The 18,233-nt window shown below is 42.6% G+C and overlaps 1 protein-coding gene across 1 annotated transcript; it reads left to right on the top strand.

Moving 5' to 3' along the window:
* Window positions 1-4,013: 4,013 nt before the first annotated feature.
* Window positions 4,014-17,191, top strand: LOC113014291 (protein disulfide-isomerase A3-like). The gene is made up of 13 exons (XM_026155715.2): window positions 4,014-4,442; window positions 4,841-4,919; window positions 5,001-5,118; window positions 5,204-5,311; window positions 8,135-8,264; window positions 8,359-8,472; window positions 8,598-8,723; window positions 8,821-9,003; window positions 9,196-9,304; window positions 9,392-9,520; window positions 13,450-13,529; window positions 13,605-13,662; window positions 16,811-17,191. The coding sequence occupies exons 1-13, from the start codon at window positions 4,279-4,281 to the stop codon at window positions 16,898-16,900; spliced, it is 1,488 nt and encodes a 495-aa protein (XP_026011500.2). The 5' UTR covers window positions 4,014-4,278; the 3' UTR covers window positions 16,901-17,191.
* The last annotated feature ends 1,042 nt before the right edge of the window (window positions 17,192-18,233 follow it).

Below are 18,233 nucleotides of genomic sequence, written 5' to 3'. Positions count from 1 at the left end.
ACCACTTTCAAACACACTTTTATTCCGGTTGCTGTACACTCACAGGTGGCTGCAGGTCTGCAGCTGCCAGCCACACACACTAACAACAAATGGTAAATGGCCTGTATTTATATAGCGCTTTACTAGTCCCTAAGGACCCCAAAGCGCTTTACATATCCAGTCATCCACCCATTCACACACACATTGGTGATGGCAAGCTACATTGTAGCCACAGCCACCCTGGGGCGCACTGACAGAGGCGAGGCTGCCGGACACTGGCGCCACCGGGCCCTCTGACCACCACCAGCAGGCAACGGGTGAAGTGTCTTGCCCATGGACACAACGACCGAGACTGTCCAAGCCGGGGCTCGAACCAGCAACCTTCCAATTACAAGGCGAACTCCCAACTCTTGAGCCACAATCGCCCCTTACAACAACGACAGTCAGGAACAACTTTTAATGCAGGCGAGGCGTGATTGCCAATGTTGTGCAGGTGTGTCCATCGTCCCTGCAGCGGCACCGCAGCCCCGCCGCACCAGCATTTCCTGATCTAAGTCTGGGTGTGTTCACATTGGAAGAATCTAACCAAACACAGTGTACTGTAATAGTGTACTGGCAGCTGTGCAGCTAATTTTTTTTTTTTTTTTTTTTTTACAAGTGGCACACTATCTTTTGCTTGTCTGTACAAAGAATGTATTATCATATATAATAAAATATAAAGAGCTTCCACACATAATAGAGAATGAAATTAACACAACTGCTACAGATAACTCAGCATTGTGAGAGAAAAGGCACTCTATAGTTTAGTGTTAAAAGTGCTGTAAAAATGTGTGTAAACTCGTTGGTTAGTAAGACTGGAAAAGAGCTGCCATATTAATCAGGTTTAGACTATTTGAAGGAAGAAGAAAAATTGTGAGACTGTTTGCAGTATAAAGGTTAAAAAATAGAAATAAATGGATGGATGTTTTCCAGAAACTTGTCTAACTTAACTAACAGCTAAGTCTATTAGCAGCAACCAACCCGGTGACGTCCTATTCTGTATTGGCACAAGATGGTAGTAGACATGTTCTAAAAATGACAAATTATACTTGCACTATTCCAACATGTTATTAATTATTGACATGACATAACACGTTATTAATTAATTTAATAATTAATTAGACTAAATTAATTGAAAGATTTTCTTTCATTAAAAAACTGTTATACTTAAAATTATGACTATTTCTTGCATTACTTTTGAGTAGAAAAGTATAAAATGGCTTTTAATCCTAAACAGTTAGTACTTTTGTTAAAACTGATGAATTAAAGTCAAAAGTCTACGTGTCTTGTTTGATTTACACTCTATTGTGGCACTCATTATTACATTTAACCTACAACGACAAAACCAACACTTAGATTAAATTTACTACAAACCATTATACCTATTTAATTTTAACAACTCAAATGTTCTGACAAACACACATTTGTTTCATTTTCTGATATGAAAGTTTTATTTTCAAATTAAGAAGCAAATTATGTAAGATATTTAGAGTGTCCAATCAAAGTGCACGTCTTTGCACTCTGAGAGGCCCCACAGAGCTGCCATGCTGCTGTTACAATCCTCCCTACAAAAAGAGTCATTCAAAATCACTATATGGTGGACAGAGTCAGGTTTTAAAACCTGTCCTGTGGTCTGATTGTCTAATCAATAGTACAAGGCAAAGACCCTGCGGTTTGGGGGGAAAAAAAACCCTGACAATCAGACCACCCCTATGAGCAAGCACTTGGCAAGGAAAAACTCCCTTTTAACAGGGAGAAACCTCCGGCAGAACCAGGCTCAGTGAGGGGAGGTCTCCTGCCACAACCTGTGTTAAATGACAAATAGTTGAAAGTGTAGCAAATTTTTTGAAAGGAGGTTTGTAAATTATGGAACATTATGAAGCTACCCCAAAAGGTGGAGTCTGTTCATCTGGACATAGCGTTTTCAGTGGGAGGCGTTTTCTCCCACTGAAAACGCTACGTCCAGATGAACAGACTCCACATTTCGGGACTGACTTACCTGGATGATTGTGCATGCATTAAGTAATTGTGAAGATAATTATTCTGTTTCTGATTCACTGCTTATGCAGCAAAAGAACCTCCTCAAACTACTAAAAAAAGAAGAGAAGGCCCTAATGATACGGTTACTTGGCCTGTCTTCCTTCAAAACACGTACGAACTCCAAAACAAAAGACAACAGAAGTGCTCCAGAATGCTAGATGCAGTGTTGAGCTTTTGTTACCTAGAGTCTACACAAGCCAGGAAATACCAACGACCGGATTTGGTGTGTGGTAGTAACAGGTAAATGAACATTTTTTTAAAAATTAATTATAATTTTATATTATTGTTAATAATAAATCAATTAAAGTAACAAAACAACCTGAAGAGCTGGTTCGGAGCCGAAAGAGCCGGCTCTTTTTAGTGAGCCGGTTCTCTAAAAAGAGCCAGAAATCTCATCACTACAGTCACGACTGACGACTACTGGGCAGGGATCTTTTAAAAACAGCCACCTGATGAGGGGACCAATCAGCTGCCGCCAGCTCTCTAATCAGGGAGGACCTGTACATTATTTGGTGTTCTGGCCTCTAGTTTAAATCACTGTCTTCTCCGTTTTATGTGTTATATTCTTTATGTCTGTCTCTCAGTGTGAAGTTTGCGTTTTTGTGATTTGTTTCTTATTTCCTGTTTTATATTGATAGTCCCAGTCCTTTGTCAGTGTATCCAATTTTACCTCCCCCTGTCTCGTTAGCCCTAATCTCTCCCAGCTGTCTCCCTCCTGTTTCCTGTTCCCTGATTACTCCCTGTGTATATAAGCCCTGTGTTTGCCTTTGCTCTCTGTCGTGTTGTACCCTCAACGTGCTGTGTGTTTTGTTTCAGTCTCCTGTTTAGGGGTTCCTCTTCTAGTGTTTCAGTTCTTAGTTCCTCTGTTCAGAGTTTTTTTTTTTTGGTGAGTTTAATTTACTAAGAGGTTTTTCTCAGCAATAAAGCTGCGCTTTGAGTTTTACCTCTGTGTTTGAGTCCTGCTCTTGGGTCCACCTTTCCTGTCTGCCTGCCACACAGCCCTCCATGACAGAACGACTCGACCAGTACATGGACCCAGCAGAACTCACCCTGTCTGATGAGCTTAAGGAGGATATAATTTATTCAGTGAATAGATTATGTGACCTGTGGCTGAATCATCCAGAGGAGTTTCAGCGTGCTGTACCCAACCAGCTACAATGACTAGTTTCTGGTCTCCCCTGGCTTTTGGACTCGCTTCACCCACTCATACAGGAATTTTTCCTTAATGAGCTTCATCTGCATCCCCCTGCCGCTACAGCTTACCCACCCAGCTCTGAGAAGGATGTGCTGCCCGGCCTGCCGGACTTGGAGTTGCCCGGCTCACTGGAGCCACCACCGAAGTTGAAGCGACGGCGATGTTTTTTGTGAAATTCCAGACTCATCAAGAGGATTTAACCCTGTAAGACCCAACCCATCAAAAAAAAATGGCCAGAAAATTCCGATTTTTTTTTTAATTTATTTTTTTTGGAACTGAGATGGTTATTATGTATATATTGTGTTATTCTTACTTAGTGTATTGTCTTTCTTTGTTACTGTTTGTTTATACTGGAGCACTTTAACCAAAAATAATTTCCCCTAGAGATCAATAAAGTATTCTGATTAACCATTCTAACAAAATCCACAAATGTTTTTGCTGTATGTATATTTTTGTTTATCTTTTATTTTTGTATTGCACTTGATACATTGGGCATTTTTGGCACGTTTTGTTAACAATAATGTTAATTCTAGACAAAAAAGGAGTTTTTGAAATTATGGCAAGTATTTATCATGTTGATGAGATAGCGGTCTCAGAAACTCATGCATCAAAAATAGGATACAAAGGGCATTGTAGGGTTAAGGAAATAGAAGCGATGTAGCAGTATAAGCCAAGAGAAGGCAGTAGTACAACTGTATTGAATGCAAGCTGCCATTAAAAACGAAAGAAGAAGACGACACCGGAAACTACCCAATCTGCAGTAACCAGCCCTTCATGTGTTGCTAGGTTTTTCCTCTGGATTAAAATGGCGTGGATTGGTGTCTGTAAAGGCTCTCGTTTTACACATATTTAATTTCCCAATAAAGATGTTTGATTTTAGTTATTACACATTTTAAATCCTATTTGTTACGGTGAAGCGTTTTAATTTGAAGGAGGTCACCGGAACACCGCCTCATTGTAAGAAGTCTCCAGTAACGATCACCGGTTTCATCCTTCGTTCTCTCAGCTCTTCTTCTACTTCCGTCATGGCGCCCACTTTGGGCTTTTTTCCTGTTGTCACGTTGGTGGTGCTGTCTGGTTTTCCCGCCGCTGTGTCCTCGCGAAGGGACGTGCTCGAGCTCGGGGACGCGGACTTCGATTACCTGGCAACAGAGCACGAGACCATGCTGGTGAAATTCTACGCTCCTTGGTAAAGAATCGGCGTTAGTTAAGCGCGGCCGGCGGCGGGAGATTTTTCCTGAGTTTTTTTTTATTTTTTAAATGAAATCATTCCATCTTTATTGGTTTTCTGCTGTTTTTAAATCGTGTCTCTGCTGTTAGGGAGGCACTAACAACCTGCTTGTCCTCTTCCATCTCTCGTTCCATTCCTCCACCTCTTTCCTACGTCATTTCCCTTGATTTAATTATTTTGTATTTATTATACTGTGGCTCTTATTTCCTTCATTCCTTGCCTTCCCTCCCCTTCCGTCTTTTCCGCATTACTTCTTTGCGTTCCAACTTCCTTCCTTCCTTCCCTGTTTCTTTACACCCTTCCTTTGTTTATTTCTCCTTCCTTTCCTTCATCCCTTTATTTTTCCCTTCCTTCAGGTGTGGTCATTGTAAGAAATTGGCCCCAGAGTTTGAGAAAGCTGCTAGTCGACTGAAAGGAAGTGTTCAATTAGCAAAGGTAATGTGTCCATCTTGTTCATTACTGTTGTGAACACCTGTTTCACAACAGTCTTATCTGTTTGTCTCACCTGTGCGGCAGGTGGACTGTACGACAAACTCTGAGACGTGCAGTCGTTTTGGGGTCTCAGGTTATCCCACCTTGAGAATTTTTAGGTACGGCAAAGATTCCGCCCCCTATGATGGTCCTCGCACTGCAGGTAGGAAACACTATGAGCATCCCAATCCTGCTCTGTTACTTGACTCTGTGATGTAACCTCTGTCTGTGTGTGTGTTTGTGTTCAGAGGGGATCTACGAGACTATGAGGAGGCAGACTGGTCCAGACTCGATGCACCTGAAGACCAAAGACGATCTGAAGGCCTTTGTCAATAACCATGACGCCAGCATTGTAGGTACGAGGTCACGTGTTGCCAGTGGCGGTCCTAGCCTATTTGGCGCCCTGGGCGAACACTCCCTCTGCACACACACCCCCCCCCCCCCCCACACACACACACACACACACACACACACAAAACATATTAAGGATTGTACATTAACATAAAACTGTTGTGTACACACACACACACACACACACACACACACACACAGAGACTATGCATTGTATGCAAACAGCTACCAAACAGCCATCATAATTCGTCATACAATGAGAACAGGACAAATCAGCAATTGACAATGACTAATTAATATTAAAATCTGTAACATAATGTATTGTTTGGAGTTTAGTCTGTTACTGATACTATTTTTACTATTTCTTCTTGGAGCAACTGTAACACACATAATTTCCTTAGGGATTAATAAAGTATTCTGATTGTTTCAGGATGACCTGCCATTATCCAATGACACATCTGCTTACCTGTATCTTTTGCTCGTTTCTCCTCCTCTTTTCTCTTTTTTCTAAACTGAGGAGCTGATGGCTTTGAACTTTTCTTGTCCATCTTCCATTGGTTTTAATTTTGCACTCCAGTATGAACACAAATCCTCGAGGACTCAAGGATCACCACAACATAACCTAACAGACCTACACCTTAGTTCACAGATTCACTTTGTCTAAGGTTTATTTCTGAGATTTCACACAACCCAGGATTCAAATCATGAATACATAAGGGGCTTGGATTTACAACATTATAAATGAAATGTGCTCTATTTGGAAGCAGCAGGCCCCCCTCCCCTTTCGACGGCTTGTGTGTGAGACTTTAAATCATCAAACTGTAAATTTTGCTCCAGCCGGTCAGAAAACCTGCCGCCGCCCCGCCCTCTCCTCTCTGCGCCGCAAGCAGCAGGCGCACCTCACAAACGAAGGGCGCCCTTACTCCCAGCAAATGAGCGATAGAAAACCGATCGGTGCTTATGCCATTCCCAATATGCGCTGGCTGATGTCGGGGCAGCACGAGTACGAGCTTCTTTTTTTTTTTTTTGCCGATGCCCGTGATGCCGCCCCGAGCAACTGCCCGTGTCGCCTGTATCTAAAACCTCTACTGCGTGTTGCTGTATGCTGCATCATGCTTTAGGCTGAGTGCTTCTTATTTGTCAAAGTCAAGTTATACAGACATTAAAGAATAAAATCAGTATAAACAAAACAGCAGAAGACGAAACAAACGATGAGGAAATGTAGCTGTTGCTTGGTCACAGGTGAAAGTTCCAGGCTCTTGTTGCCTAGGTAACCCTCAGTTCAGCTTAATTCAGTTTTATTTATATATTGCTAAATCACAACAACAGTTGCTTCAAGGTGTTCAAGTTGCTTTATATTGTAAAGATCCTACAATAATACAAAGAAAACAGAAAACCCCAACAATCCGATGGCCCCTATGAGCAAGTGCTTTAGCGACAGTAGGAAGGACAACCTCCCTTTTAACAGATAGAAACCTCCAGCTGAACCAGGCTCCTGGAGGGGTGGCTAGAAAAAAGAGGGATGTAGTCTTAATCTAATCTTTAAGTATTTATTCACCTTAAACAGTTCAAACAAAACATGTACTCCTTCAATCAGAAAACCATAGTCTGCAAGCAGCTAGCTGTAGCCAATTTCCTGAAACAGAATAAGCCTAACTTAGCATTACACAGGATTATATATTGAGTTGTGCTTCTATCTGTTTGGTTAAAACTGTGGGGGAGAGGCCGTGGTTTAGACTTGGCATTCCCTCGTTGGTGGACAGGATGATCACAACCTCTTGGCAGTCCTCTTCCCCTCCGGAGGCCATAGCACTCGTCTTTCCACTGTACAGACGAGGTCACATCTAGGTTAGCAACCTGCCTCTCCTATTTTTTATGTAATGACTTTTACCCTGGTTACGTGTCTCTGTGCTGGCTTACGCTCTGGTTTGCACAGACGACTTCTAAATGTACTCGGGCATAGTGCAGCCTTTACACTCCTAACCTAGACAGAATCATAAGATGCATGATCCTCAGTTAGATTTCACACATAGGTACATCTGCAGGTACATCTCTATGTGTACCTGCAGAATTAAACTGAGAGCAATGGTAACAATGGCCTGCACGCCCACTCCGGGCTTCATCACTGCTCACCAAGCTGCATGCAAAATCTGAAGGATGTGCATAAAACAAAATGTATAAAAATGCTCGACCTCACATACCAGGACATATCCTGGTTAAAGACTCCACGATTCCTCAGTGTTACTGGAGGCCAAGGTAATGCTATCCAGAGTAAGCATCTGGTTAGATGCAGTGTTTCTAAGAATTTTAGGGCCAAGTACAATTACCTCAGTTTTATCTTTATGTCTCTTTAGGTCTTTGTCTTTAAAACATTCACGCAGTTCAAATAGTTGTTGTGTGTTATCTGGCTTGATGGATAGGTAAAGTTGGGTGTCATCTGCTATGCCTTTTAAGGGAAGCAGGTATAATGCAAACAGAATTGGTCCTTCCACAAAATCCCGTGGTACTCCATAATTAACCTTAGTGTATGAATTTTTTGTATTTTTTTTTTGTATTTGTAACCTTCACTAAAGCCATTTCTGTATTGTGATGAGCTCTGAAACCTAACTGAAACTCTTCAAATAAACCATTTTTGTTGAATTTGTTCGCACTGTTGCAGTCTGGATACCTGTACACCTTTGAGGTTTTATTGCTTGCATGGCATGATCACCTTATAGTAACCTTAAAGTAAACATGGCCATGCTAACTTCAGGGTCAGGCAAACACTTGGTGTCTGTGATCCTCTGACTCCCCTTTAGCTCCCTTACCAGTGCATGTGTCTGCATCAGGTGTGTTCTCAGGTACGGACAGCCCCCGTCTGGCTGAGTTCCTGAAGGCAGCCACTCTACTCAGAGAACAGTTCCGTTTCGCTCACAGCACCAACCTGCAGCTCGCCGAAGAGCATGGGGCCAACTCAGAGTGAGTTCACACCTAAGTGATATCACCGTAGTGATGTCACAGTTTAAAGGTGTTATTCTCACTTCTGTGCGTGTGTGTGTGTCTCTCTCTCCAGATGTGTGCTGCTGTTCAGACCTCCCAGACTCGCCAATGCTTTTGAGGACAGCATTGTCATCTTCAGAGACTACCTGACCATCGGCTCACTGCGGCGCTTCATCAGAGATCACATGTGAGTCTTTAAGAGATAACTCTTTATTGTCATTGCACAGTCATATATAGTACAATGAAATTGGAAAACTGTCCTACGTCATTAGAGGAACCGCAGCCTCATTCTGTGTGTCCATCTATGTGCAGCTACGGTCTGTGTCCTCACATGACAATAGAGAATAGAGACCGTCTGAGAGTCCGGGACCTGCTGACGGCGTACTACGATCTTGACTACCATCACAACATCCCCGGCTCCAACTACTGGAGGAACAGGTAACGTGAGCACACAGAGGGGATGTGTTCCAGATGTACAGCTTGATTGACTAAAGTGTTTGTGTGTAATCCTCTCCCCTGTGTGTTTTCTTCTCAGGGTAATGAAGGTGGCGTCTAAGTATGTCGGGCGGGGTCTAACCTTCTCTATAGCCAATAAGAAGGACTTCCTGTTGGAGCTGGAGGAAGACTTTGGAATGGGGACGTCAGATGGAGGGGAGCTGCCCTTTATCACCATCCGGACCCGACTGGGTCACAAGTACACCATGAGGGAGGAGTTCACGTGCGTAGCCAAGTCATACCACTATGTCACCTGTTCTGCAGGTGAGGGGGTGGGGTCACAATAAACCAGAACTATCTGATCCAAGTCTGTTTCAAACTTTTGGGGGGGCTGACCCGCATTTCTCAGCTTTCTGACCTCATCCACAATGAAAGCACCAACAAGTAACTGTGTGTGTTTGTTTGTTTGTCTTAGGAGGGATGGTGCGTCTCTGCAGAGGTTCCTGGAAGATTACTTTGCAGGTCGACTCAAACGTTACATCAAATCAGAACCGATACCTGAAAAGAACTCTGGGGCTGTCAAAGTGAGTAAAACAAACACGCCAAAGCCTCTTGTGTGAGTATCAATGACGTTGTAGACCTCTTTGTAACCTCTGACCTGTGTGCATCAGGTGGTGGTAGCAGAGTCCTTTGATCAGGTGGTGAATGACCCGGATAAAAATGTTCTGATCCAGTTTTTTTCTCCGTTGTGTCCTCACTGTAAGAAGTTGGAGCCGGTCTATGGAGAGCTTGCTGAAACGGTACGCTCACTCATATACTGAGAATATAATGTCCACTCTCACACTCTGTCGCTTTAGCAGTAACTGGGTGTTCGCTGTTTGGCTAGCTTCACTCAAACAGGAAAATCCAACTGTAGCCGTAATGTGCGGATTTGTAAAGCACTTTATAAATAAGCACTGTGTGGTGAAGACCCTGTTTTAGTCACCAGACCAACAAGCTTGAGTCCACACTCTAACTTCTCTGCACCAGGTGTACCATCCTGTGCAATCAGCTGGCAAAGCAGATGTTTGCAAGGTGTGATCAATGCTATTTTACACAATAAAATATTCTTTCGCCAAACACAACCAAACAGATTACTACAACACAGGTTACTTACTGCATGCGTATCACACCAAAAACATAACTGTTTCCTATCGAAGATAATTGCAAATCCCATCATCCATCAGCATTTCTGCAGGAAAAAAAACCTAATCTCCACGTTACAGTCTCCTTCACTCACATTTGGGCTCATTCCTCACTTCTAATATGAAATAATCCGGTCAGTGAGATGATGTAAGGAAAAAAGAAAACATCTCCAAAAAGTATGACATCTCTTTCTCAGAGCGTCTGCTTTTTTTTCTTTTCTTTTTTTCCTTTGTACACTTGAACCTACTTGCCCTGCAGACTTGCCGATGGTATTCCCAATTGTGCTTCAGTAAGAAACTGCATTCTGTTTGTGGTGTGGCGTGCATTAGGGCTGCCACGATTAGTCGAATAGTCATGATTACGTCGACTCTCAAAATTGTCGACAACTAATTTAATAGTCGACGCATCGTTTGAAGCTTTGTAAGATCCCAAAAGACGCGGGAATAAGTAGTAGGATTTAAGAGTGTAATAACAGACTGAAACAGAACATGGCAGCACTGCATGTACAAGGATGCCAGCTGTTGTTAATAGTTTTTACACAGCAGAATAAACGTCAATCAGACAACTGATTATCAGAAGTGTGAGATGCTCGATAATACAGTGGGGCAAAAAAGTATTTAGTCAGCCACCGATTGTGCAAGTTCCCCCACTTAAAATGATGACAGAGATCAACAATTTGCACCAGAGGTACACTTCAACTGTGAGAGACAGAATGTGAAAAAAAAAATTCATGAATCCACATGGTAGGATTTGTAAAGAATTTATTCGTAAATCAGGGTGGAAAATAAGTATTTGGTCAAAAACAAAAATACAACTCAATACTTTGTAACATAACCTTTGTTGGCAATAACAGAGGTCAAACGTTTACTATAGGTCTTTACCAGGTTTGCACACACAGTAGCTGGTATTTTGGCCCATTCCTCCATGCAGATCTTCTCGAGAGCAGTGATGTTTTGGGGCTGTCGCCGAGCAACACGGACTTTCAACTCCCGCCACAGATTTTCTATGGGGTTGAGGTCTGGAGACTGGCTAGGCCACTCCAGGACTTTCAAATGCTTCTTACGGAGCCACTCCTTTGTTGCCCGGGCGGTGTGTTGTGGATCATTGTCATGTTGGAAGACCCAGCCTCGTTTCATCTTCAAAGTTCTCACTGATGGAAGGAGGTTTTGGCTCAAAATCTCACGATACATGGCCCCATTCATTCTGCCCTTAACACGGATCAGTCGTCCTGTCCCCTTGGCAGAAAAACAGCCCCATAGCATGATGTTTCCACCCCCATGCTTCACAGTAGGTATGGTGTTCTTGGGATGCAACTCAGTATTCTTCTTCCTCCAAACACGACGAGTTGAGTTTATACCAAAAAGTTCTACTTTGGTTTCATCTGACCACATGACATTCTCCCAATCCTCTGCTGTATCATCCATGTGCTCTCTGGCAAACTTCAGACGGGCCTGGACATGCACTGGCTTCAGCAGCGGAACACGTCTGGCACTGCGGGATTTGATTCCCTGCCGTTGTAGTGTGTTACTGATGGTGACCTTTGTTACTTTGGTCCCAGCTCTCTGCAGGTCATTCACCAGGTCCCCCCGTGTGGTTCTGGGATCTTTGCTCACCGTTCTCATGATCATTTTGACCCCACGGGATGAGATCTTGCGTGGAGCCCCAGATCGAGGGAGATTATCAGTGGTCTTGTATGTCTTCCATTTTCTGATGATTGCTCCCACAGTTGATTTTTTCACACCAAGCTGCTTGCCTATTGTAGATTCACTCTTCCCAGTCTGGTGCAGGTCTACAATACTTTTCCTGGTGTCCTTCGAAAGCTCTTTGGTCTTGGCCATGGCGGAGTTTGGAGTCTGACTGTTTGAGGCTGTGGACAGGTGTCTTTTATACAGATGATGAGTTCAAACAGGTGCCATTCATACAGGTAACGAGTGGGGGACAGAAAAGCTTCTTACAGAAGACGTTACAGGTCTGTGAGAGCCAGAGATTTTCCTTGTTTGAGGTGACCAAATACTTATTTTCCACCCTAATTTACGAATAAATTCTTTACAAATCCTACCATGTGGATTCATGGATTTTTTTTTCACATTCTGTCTCTCACAGTTGAAGTGTACCTCTGGTGCAAATTACTGACCTCTGTCATCATTTTAAGTGGGGGAACTTGCACAATCGGTGGCTGACTAAATACTTTTTTGCCCCACTGTATACTCCGGTGTCCTGTTATATTTTAGATAGCAAGGAGCAGACGGCTGAGTTTATTAAATTTAAATGAAATTTGCAGATTGTTTCAGTGGAGTTTAATAAACTATCATCTTGTCTTTATTTTTAGCTAGCACATACCTTAAACACTTAAAGCTCTAAGCTAATGATAGTTATATAAGAGCAGATGCTGCTGGCGCAATAAGCTGTACGTTTTATGTCCAATGGATACATAATCTGATTAGTCGACTAATCGCAAAAATAATCGGTGACTAGTAAAATAATCGTTTGTGGCAGCCCTAGTGTGCATGTACTGGGCTGTTATGTTCTAAATTATTAAATAAAATAATAATAATTAAAATGCTAACTAATTGAAAAAGAAGTGTACCGTAATTGTCGGGCTATAAGCCGCTACTTTTTGCACAAGCTTTGAACCCTGCGGCTTTTAGTCAGGTGCGGCTTTTCTATGGATTGTCCATGATTTTTGTCATATCGTAAGACGATTTGTTTTGTTTGTTCCGCTGTTGTACGGCACTACGTTGCCTGGCGGAAGGATCGGGGTTCAAGAGTGGTATGTTGGTCACATATCCATCCGCCAGGCAACATAGTGCCTTACAAGTAGCGTGAAAAGCGGCTTGAAGACTTTTCGCCTCTCATCCGAGAAGCTTCTTCAGTTTTAGGGTAAAGTGGTGGAGTGTCCCAGATTTTTCTTTTCAAGCTCCTTAGAAATCTGAGATGATGGTGTTTTAGATTTATCAGAATCAGAATATTTGAATAATCCCTGAGGAAATTATGTAAATTATTTAACAGAGTTACAGTTGACATTTAAAATGAACCCCTTGGCGGTTTTACTATTAACTATACATTTAATTTTCAGTATAAGAAAAGTGCAGTTTGAACAGTTTCTCTACACAATAAGGAAATGGTGCTAGAATAAGAATAGGCTGGGTCTTATATATTTGTGTGACATGACCTTCCTGCTCTCAACAACAGCTGAGCACCGCAAATAAGCAGGTGCACAACAAACCACACAAAGCTGCCAGCTCATGCTTCTGTAGCATCGTGTGTGCTATTATGAACTACTCTCACACTGCAGCTGCACTTAGGCTCTGCCCCTTCCTGAGTGTGTAAAACATCTGCAAAAGGTCACATGACATCTTAGAAACTCTGAAACATCTTCCGTCTTCCTCAAATGGGGACTTGTCTCAGACCTGGTGCTGGTTCCTGTTTGCCTATGAGGTCTTGTGTGCTGTAGCTCCACCCACTAAAATGACCTGTTGTACTGAAGGAGATATTACTGGTTTATTTCTGTGTGAAATCATTGTCAAACCTTTGTGTTCTTCAGCTGCGCTCTGACCCCAAAATCGTCATTGCTAAGATGAATGCCCTGGCCAATGACGTCCCTCTGGGTTACGATGTCCAAGGGTGAGATTCAGGTTTCCCGTGACATGCTTCAGTCATTGCCAGGTGTGAGTCTGATGTCGCTGTGTCTGCCTGCAGGTTTCCCACCATCTACTTTGCTCCAGTAGGCAGGAAGGACGAACCCGTCAGATACCAGGTAAGACACCTGAGTGCATACCCAAGACCTGAGGCTAGATGGACCTCAGCTACAGTTTTAGACGAAGTTGCTTCCTCTCAGTTTATCTAAGGTCAATGTTATCTGCAGCAGCCCACTCGCCTGTGCTGTAGTTTTCCCTCACAGCTGTTTGAGCTGCCTTGTCTCAGGGTTTTATGGGTAGTTAATTATGCTCTGTGCTCACCTATGTGCACCAGCTCAGGTCCACACCTGCAGTCTGCGGCTTCTCTCAGCATATGTCAGTGGGATTTAAAAATTCCATTTTCTCATTTACATACATCCTGTTTGTCAACACAGAGTCTGCCCATTCATACTTCACATTTAAATAATTTTCTAACCCCCCGGGTCAGTGTGAGCACTGCAAAGTACAGACACTCATTTTTCTCCACAGCCACTCATGGTCAGCTCAGAAGAAACACAGGACATAATTTGGTCCATTAAACTGCACCTGCTTCCACTTGTACAGGCTCTTGACTGATATGGTACAGGTACAACCACATCTGTGCACAGATCAGAAGAGGCGTTTTCTCAAAGTGCAGAAGTGAGTCATTCAACGATTCAGTGCAGAGAGGTCTATTAACACATAGTGAGTGAGAAAGGTGAAGAAGACTCAGTGCATCATGGGAATCCCCCAGCAGCCTACACTTATTGCAGCATAACTAAGGGAGGATTCAGGGTCACCTGATCCAGCCTAATGATATGCTTTAGCAAAAAGGAAAGTTTTAAGCCTAATCTTAAAAGTTGAGCAGCCAATAACACTAGGGGTGCAACGATATTCGTATCGATATTGAACCGTTCGATACAGTGCTTTCGGTTCGGTACGCATATGTATCGAACAATACAACATTTGTAATTTATTTTATCAATTTTCCTTCTGACGATGCTGTCTGTGTTGAGCGCTCAGTGAATCTGTGTTCGACTACTCCGCCTAGGCTGCACTGTCCAGCGCAGATCCACTGAGCGCTCAACACAGACAGCATAGTCAGAAGGAAGAGCGCAGGGCAAGCTAGCGAGACAGAAGTTAAGCTCTCCTTACAACAGGCAAATTGAACGTCATTCAGATCTGGCGTTTGGAATTATTTTGGTTTTCATGTGACGTATGACCCTGAAGGTAAGCGAGTCATGGACTAAAGTAAAACAGTATGTTGGATGTGCCATGCAATGCTCAATTACATTGGTGTGAACTAGTGTGTTAGCGCAGTTAGCTCGTTAACGTGTTGGCTGTCTAGCCCCATGCACGGGGCGATCGGCGGTAGCTCGTTAACGGAGATTTGCCGTGTTGTGGCGTTAAGGTCATTTCAACGAGATTAACCTGAAAGCACTAGCGGGAACACAACGAATATGACTGCACATTTACGCCGACATCATCGTAGTGCAAAGACAAAAACAACAAGCATGCTAGTAACTTTAGCCGAGTCATTTAGACAGCTGTTAGCACATGATTCTCCTTATGCTGCTGAGAATATAGCCCAGAAGAAGCGGATAGTATAGCTTTTATTTTGGAAAGAGACATTTCTCTGTAATAAACTCTCTTTTCCAAAGATGAGTGATTCCTCAATCAGATACAGGGCTTGCAATATCGCTAGCCCGACGTCCCGGAGCTAGCGATTTTTCCAGTCGGGCTACCAAAATCTATCTCTGCCCTGCCCGTCGGGCTATTGTAGGAAAAATCTATGTCAATGCTTTTGCATTCTTTCAGAAATGTAGCTGGGTAATTATGTCATTGGCATCGGTGAGCCACTGTCAATATGTGACATATTGAAGTCGCATTTGAATTTGCGCTTGTTTTTTTGCTTTCACTTTGCAATCGTGCGAACTGTGTATAGAGAGCGACAGCACTGATCTGTGAGTGATGATAATTTGTGCACCAATTCCTCTGACATCGTCTTATTAATCGTTAGCTTACTATGCAAACATGACAAGTGAAATCTCCCGCAGCAAGCTTAAACATATGAGAGGTTGATCGCGCAGAGAATCGCTGAAATTATGTGAGTCCGTGTGTAAAAGCATTTCAGTTCTGCTGAGCCAAATAAGACAGGTCAGGGTGAAGAAGTGACAGCCAAAGAAAAGCTTACCACAAAACGGAGAAGTTATGACAAATCAGACTATAAGGCAAAAAGAAAGTGCAGCTTCATGGTTTCATGGACAAAAGAATTTCTGTGGCTGCAATATGACGAGCTAAATAACCAGGGTTGCACATAAGTGGTCCGCAGGTGCGCATTCGGTGTCAAAATAAAAAACACGCACAAGGGTTAGGGTTAAATTTAAAAACTGTACTTTTGAGTTAAAATATATATTTATAATTTTAATAAATGACAAATTAAAAAGGCATGAACATTTTTTTTGTATCGAAAAAATATCGAACCGTGACACCAAAGTATCGAACCGAACCGAACCGTGAATTTTGTGTATCGTTGCACCCCTAAATAACACCAGTGTGCTTTTTACTGCTCTCATTTATCATCCACAGGGCATACGGACGCAGTACCCTCAGGGTCTGCCGACTGCTGCTAAAGTCCTGATTTTATACTAATTAATTAAATCCTCGTCTTATTCCTCAGCTGGTCTATATAAATAAAAGTGTGTGTGTATATATAATAATAACTAATGTGAGCCTGTAAAGGGCTGGATGTTAAAAATCCTTCCTGGTGACAAATATTTGCTTTGATTACACTGTAACTTCAGGCTGTGGTCTTTCCTGGAAAACCCAACGTGTTTATACTGTTTGACTCAACATTTATTGTTCAGAAACAGCACTACAGCTGTTTCTGAACAATAGGCTCATACACCACCAAAGAAGAGCCTACAGGGATTATAAATGAAGAATTTTACTTTGAAAGTCTGTTGTCATTTACGTACACACACAGCCACATTTCCTGCTCGGACCAGTCTGTTTTGTTTAATACACCCTCATTCATCCAGAGCTGCAAGTGGAGGAAGTGAAGCTAAAGTTCAGTGTTTAATAGTTGGTAGTTTGCTGAAGCTTACACAGACACTGTGGACACTGTGCAGTTTGTGAAGGCAAGGCTTCACAGTAAGGGTGGAGCTTGAGCCACTGACAGGTTTTCAAGATAAAGTCTTTATGTTAACTTCCTTCTGGGGTCACATGACATCTCCCATGTGCTTTCAGGGCACCCGCGAGCTCAAAGACTTCCTCCGGTTCCTCAAGCGAGAGGCGAGTCACCACTTGGTGTTGAGTGGCTTCAAAGATGAACTCTGACACCCCCAACAGCAAGGAGGAGAGCCTGAATCTGGAGCGCCAATACCGGACATTACATCAGGACACTCGTTGCATCAAATCAAATCGCTCACTCATCCCTGAAACACACCGCTATTAATCATGCCATTGTCAGCCTCATTATTTATTTATTTATTTGTTTGTTTATTTGTTTGTTTGTTTGTTTGTTTGTTTGTTTGTTTGTTAACTTCAGTCGACCTCCTTTCGTGCACAAACAGGTTGCAGGTGTTTTTCTTCTGTTTTTTGGGACAATAAAGTTTTGTATGAATTTCAGAGACTTGGACAGGTTTGTGCTCGTTCAGGCCCACAGCTGCTTATCGACCTGTCGTCCCAATATGCTTTAGGCACATGTGATGTCACTGGACACAGGTAAACACACTCATGGGAATATCCACGTGTGTTTTCAGAATGCAAATCAGTCAAAATTGATTCTCAGCTTGGTGTACAAATAAGTCACAAGAAATGCAGAAAGTGCTACATGAGCACCAGCCCTGAGTCTCCTCAATGAAGGAGACATTCACAATCAGCCTGTTAGATATAAGCATAATTAAATTCACATATGACTGCTCACATTATTTGCCACATTTTCATGACGGTAATCCCACTTTTATTGTATTTATGGCTGGTTGGTTCTTGGAACCAACTCTCTGATGCATTCATGAGTCTAAATGTTACATAGAGTAGAAAAGCACTGTAGTCCATTTTCTGCTTTGAGAAGTACTTAATAAAAATGTTTTGGGAGCCCTGGTCAAAAACACCCCCTCCTCCCATGCAGTTTCAATAAATGAAACTATTTATTCACCTCATGCTTGCCATGGATCCTAAACTAAGGTATCACACAATATCAAAGGTGGTGGGGCATTCTGTCAGTCATTTTAAAGAAGAAAGGCTTCATTGGTTCATGAATCACCTGATCCAGTCTAGAAATTACCAGAACACTGGAGATGTTACTGCATTAACCTGAGACAGCTGGGTCGGTTCCTGGTCATGAAAGGGAGACGTGATGCTGCTACAACCCTGCTGGGAGTGAGGAAGACTTCTGATGTGACTGCCCACTGCCCAGTGGGAAAACGAGCTGGAAAAAAGTGTAACCTTTGCTCCTTAACAGACAGGAAGGGAGAAAGTGGTAGCGCCTGATGCTTTTGCTTGTTTCCGGTCCTGTAGAAAGATTGGTTTGCATTACCAGGAGTAAGTCTATTTAATAATAATGAATTTTATTTATTTTATTTATAAAGATCCTCAAAATTACATTAGTACAACAAAATAAATGATAAAAATAAGAAGACCAAGTGATATTATTTCTATGTGCCATGAA

The sequence above is a fragment of the Astatotilapia calliptera genome, chromosome 22 (assembly GCF_964374335.1).
Source record: "Astatotilapia calliptera chromosome 22, fAstCal68.1, whole genome shotgun sequence".
Lineage (NCBI taxonomy): Eukaryota > Metazoa > Chordata > Actinopteri > Cichliformes > Cichlidae > Astatotilapia > Astatotilapia calliptera.
The sequence above is the reverse complement of the archived record's forward strand: the minus strand, read 5'-3'. Positions and strand labels throughout refer to the sequence as shown.

Bases quoted from the DNA above. Each gene is read 5' to 3' on its own strand.
- LOC113014291 (XM_026155715.2), top strand. From the start codon at position 4,279: ATGGCGCCCACTTTGGGCTTTTTTCCTGTTGTCACGTTGGTGGTGCTG. The intron at 4,443-4,840 runs GTAAAGAATCGG...CCCTTCCTTCAG, and splicing joins GTGAAATTCTACGCTCCTTG to GTGTGGTCATTGTAAGAAAT. The intron at 8,473-8,597 runs GTGAGTCTTTAA...ATCTATGTGCAG, and splicing joins CGCTTCATCAGAGATCACAT to CTACGGTCTGTGTCCTCACA.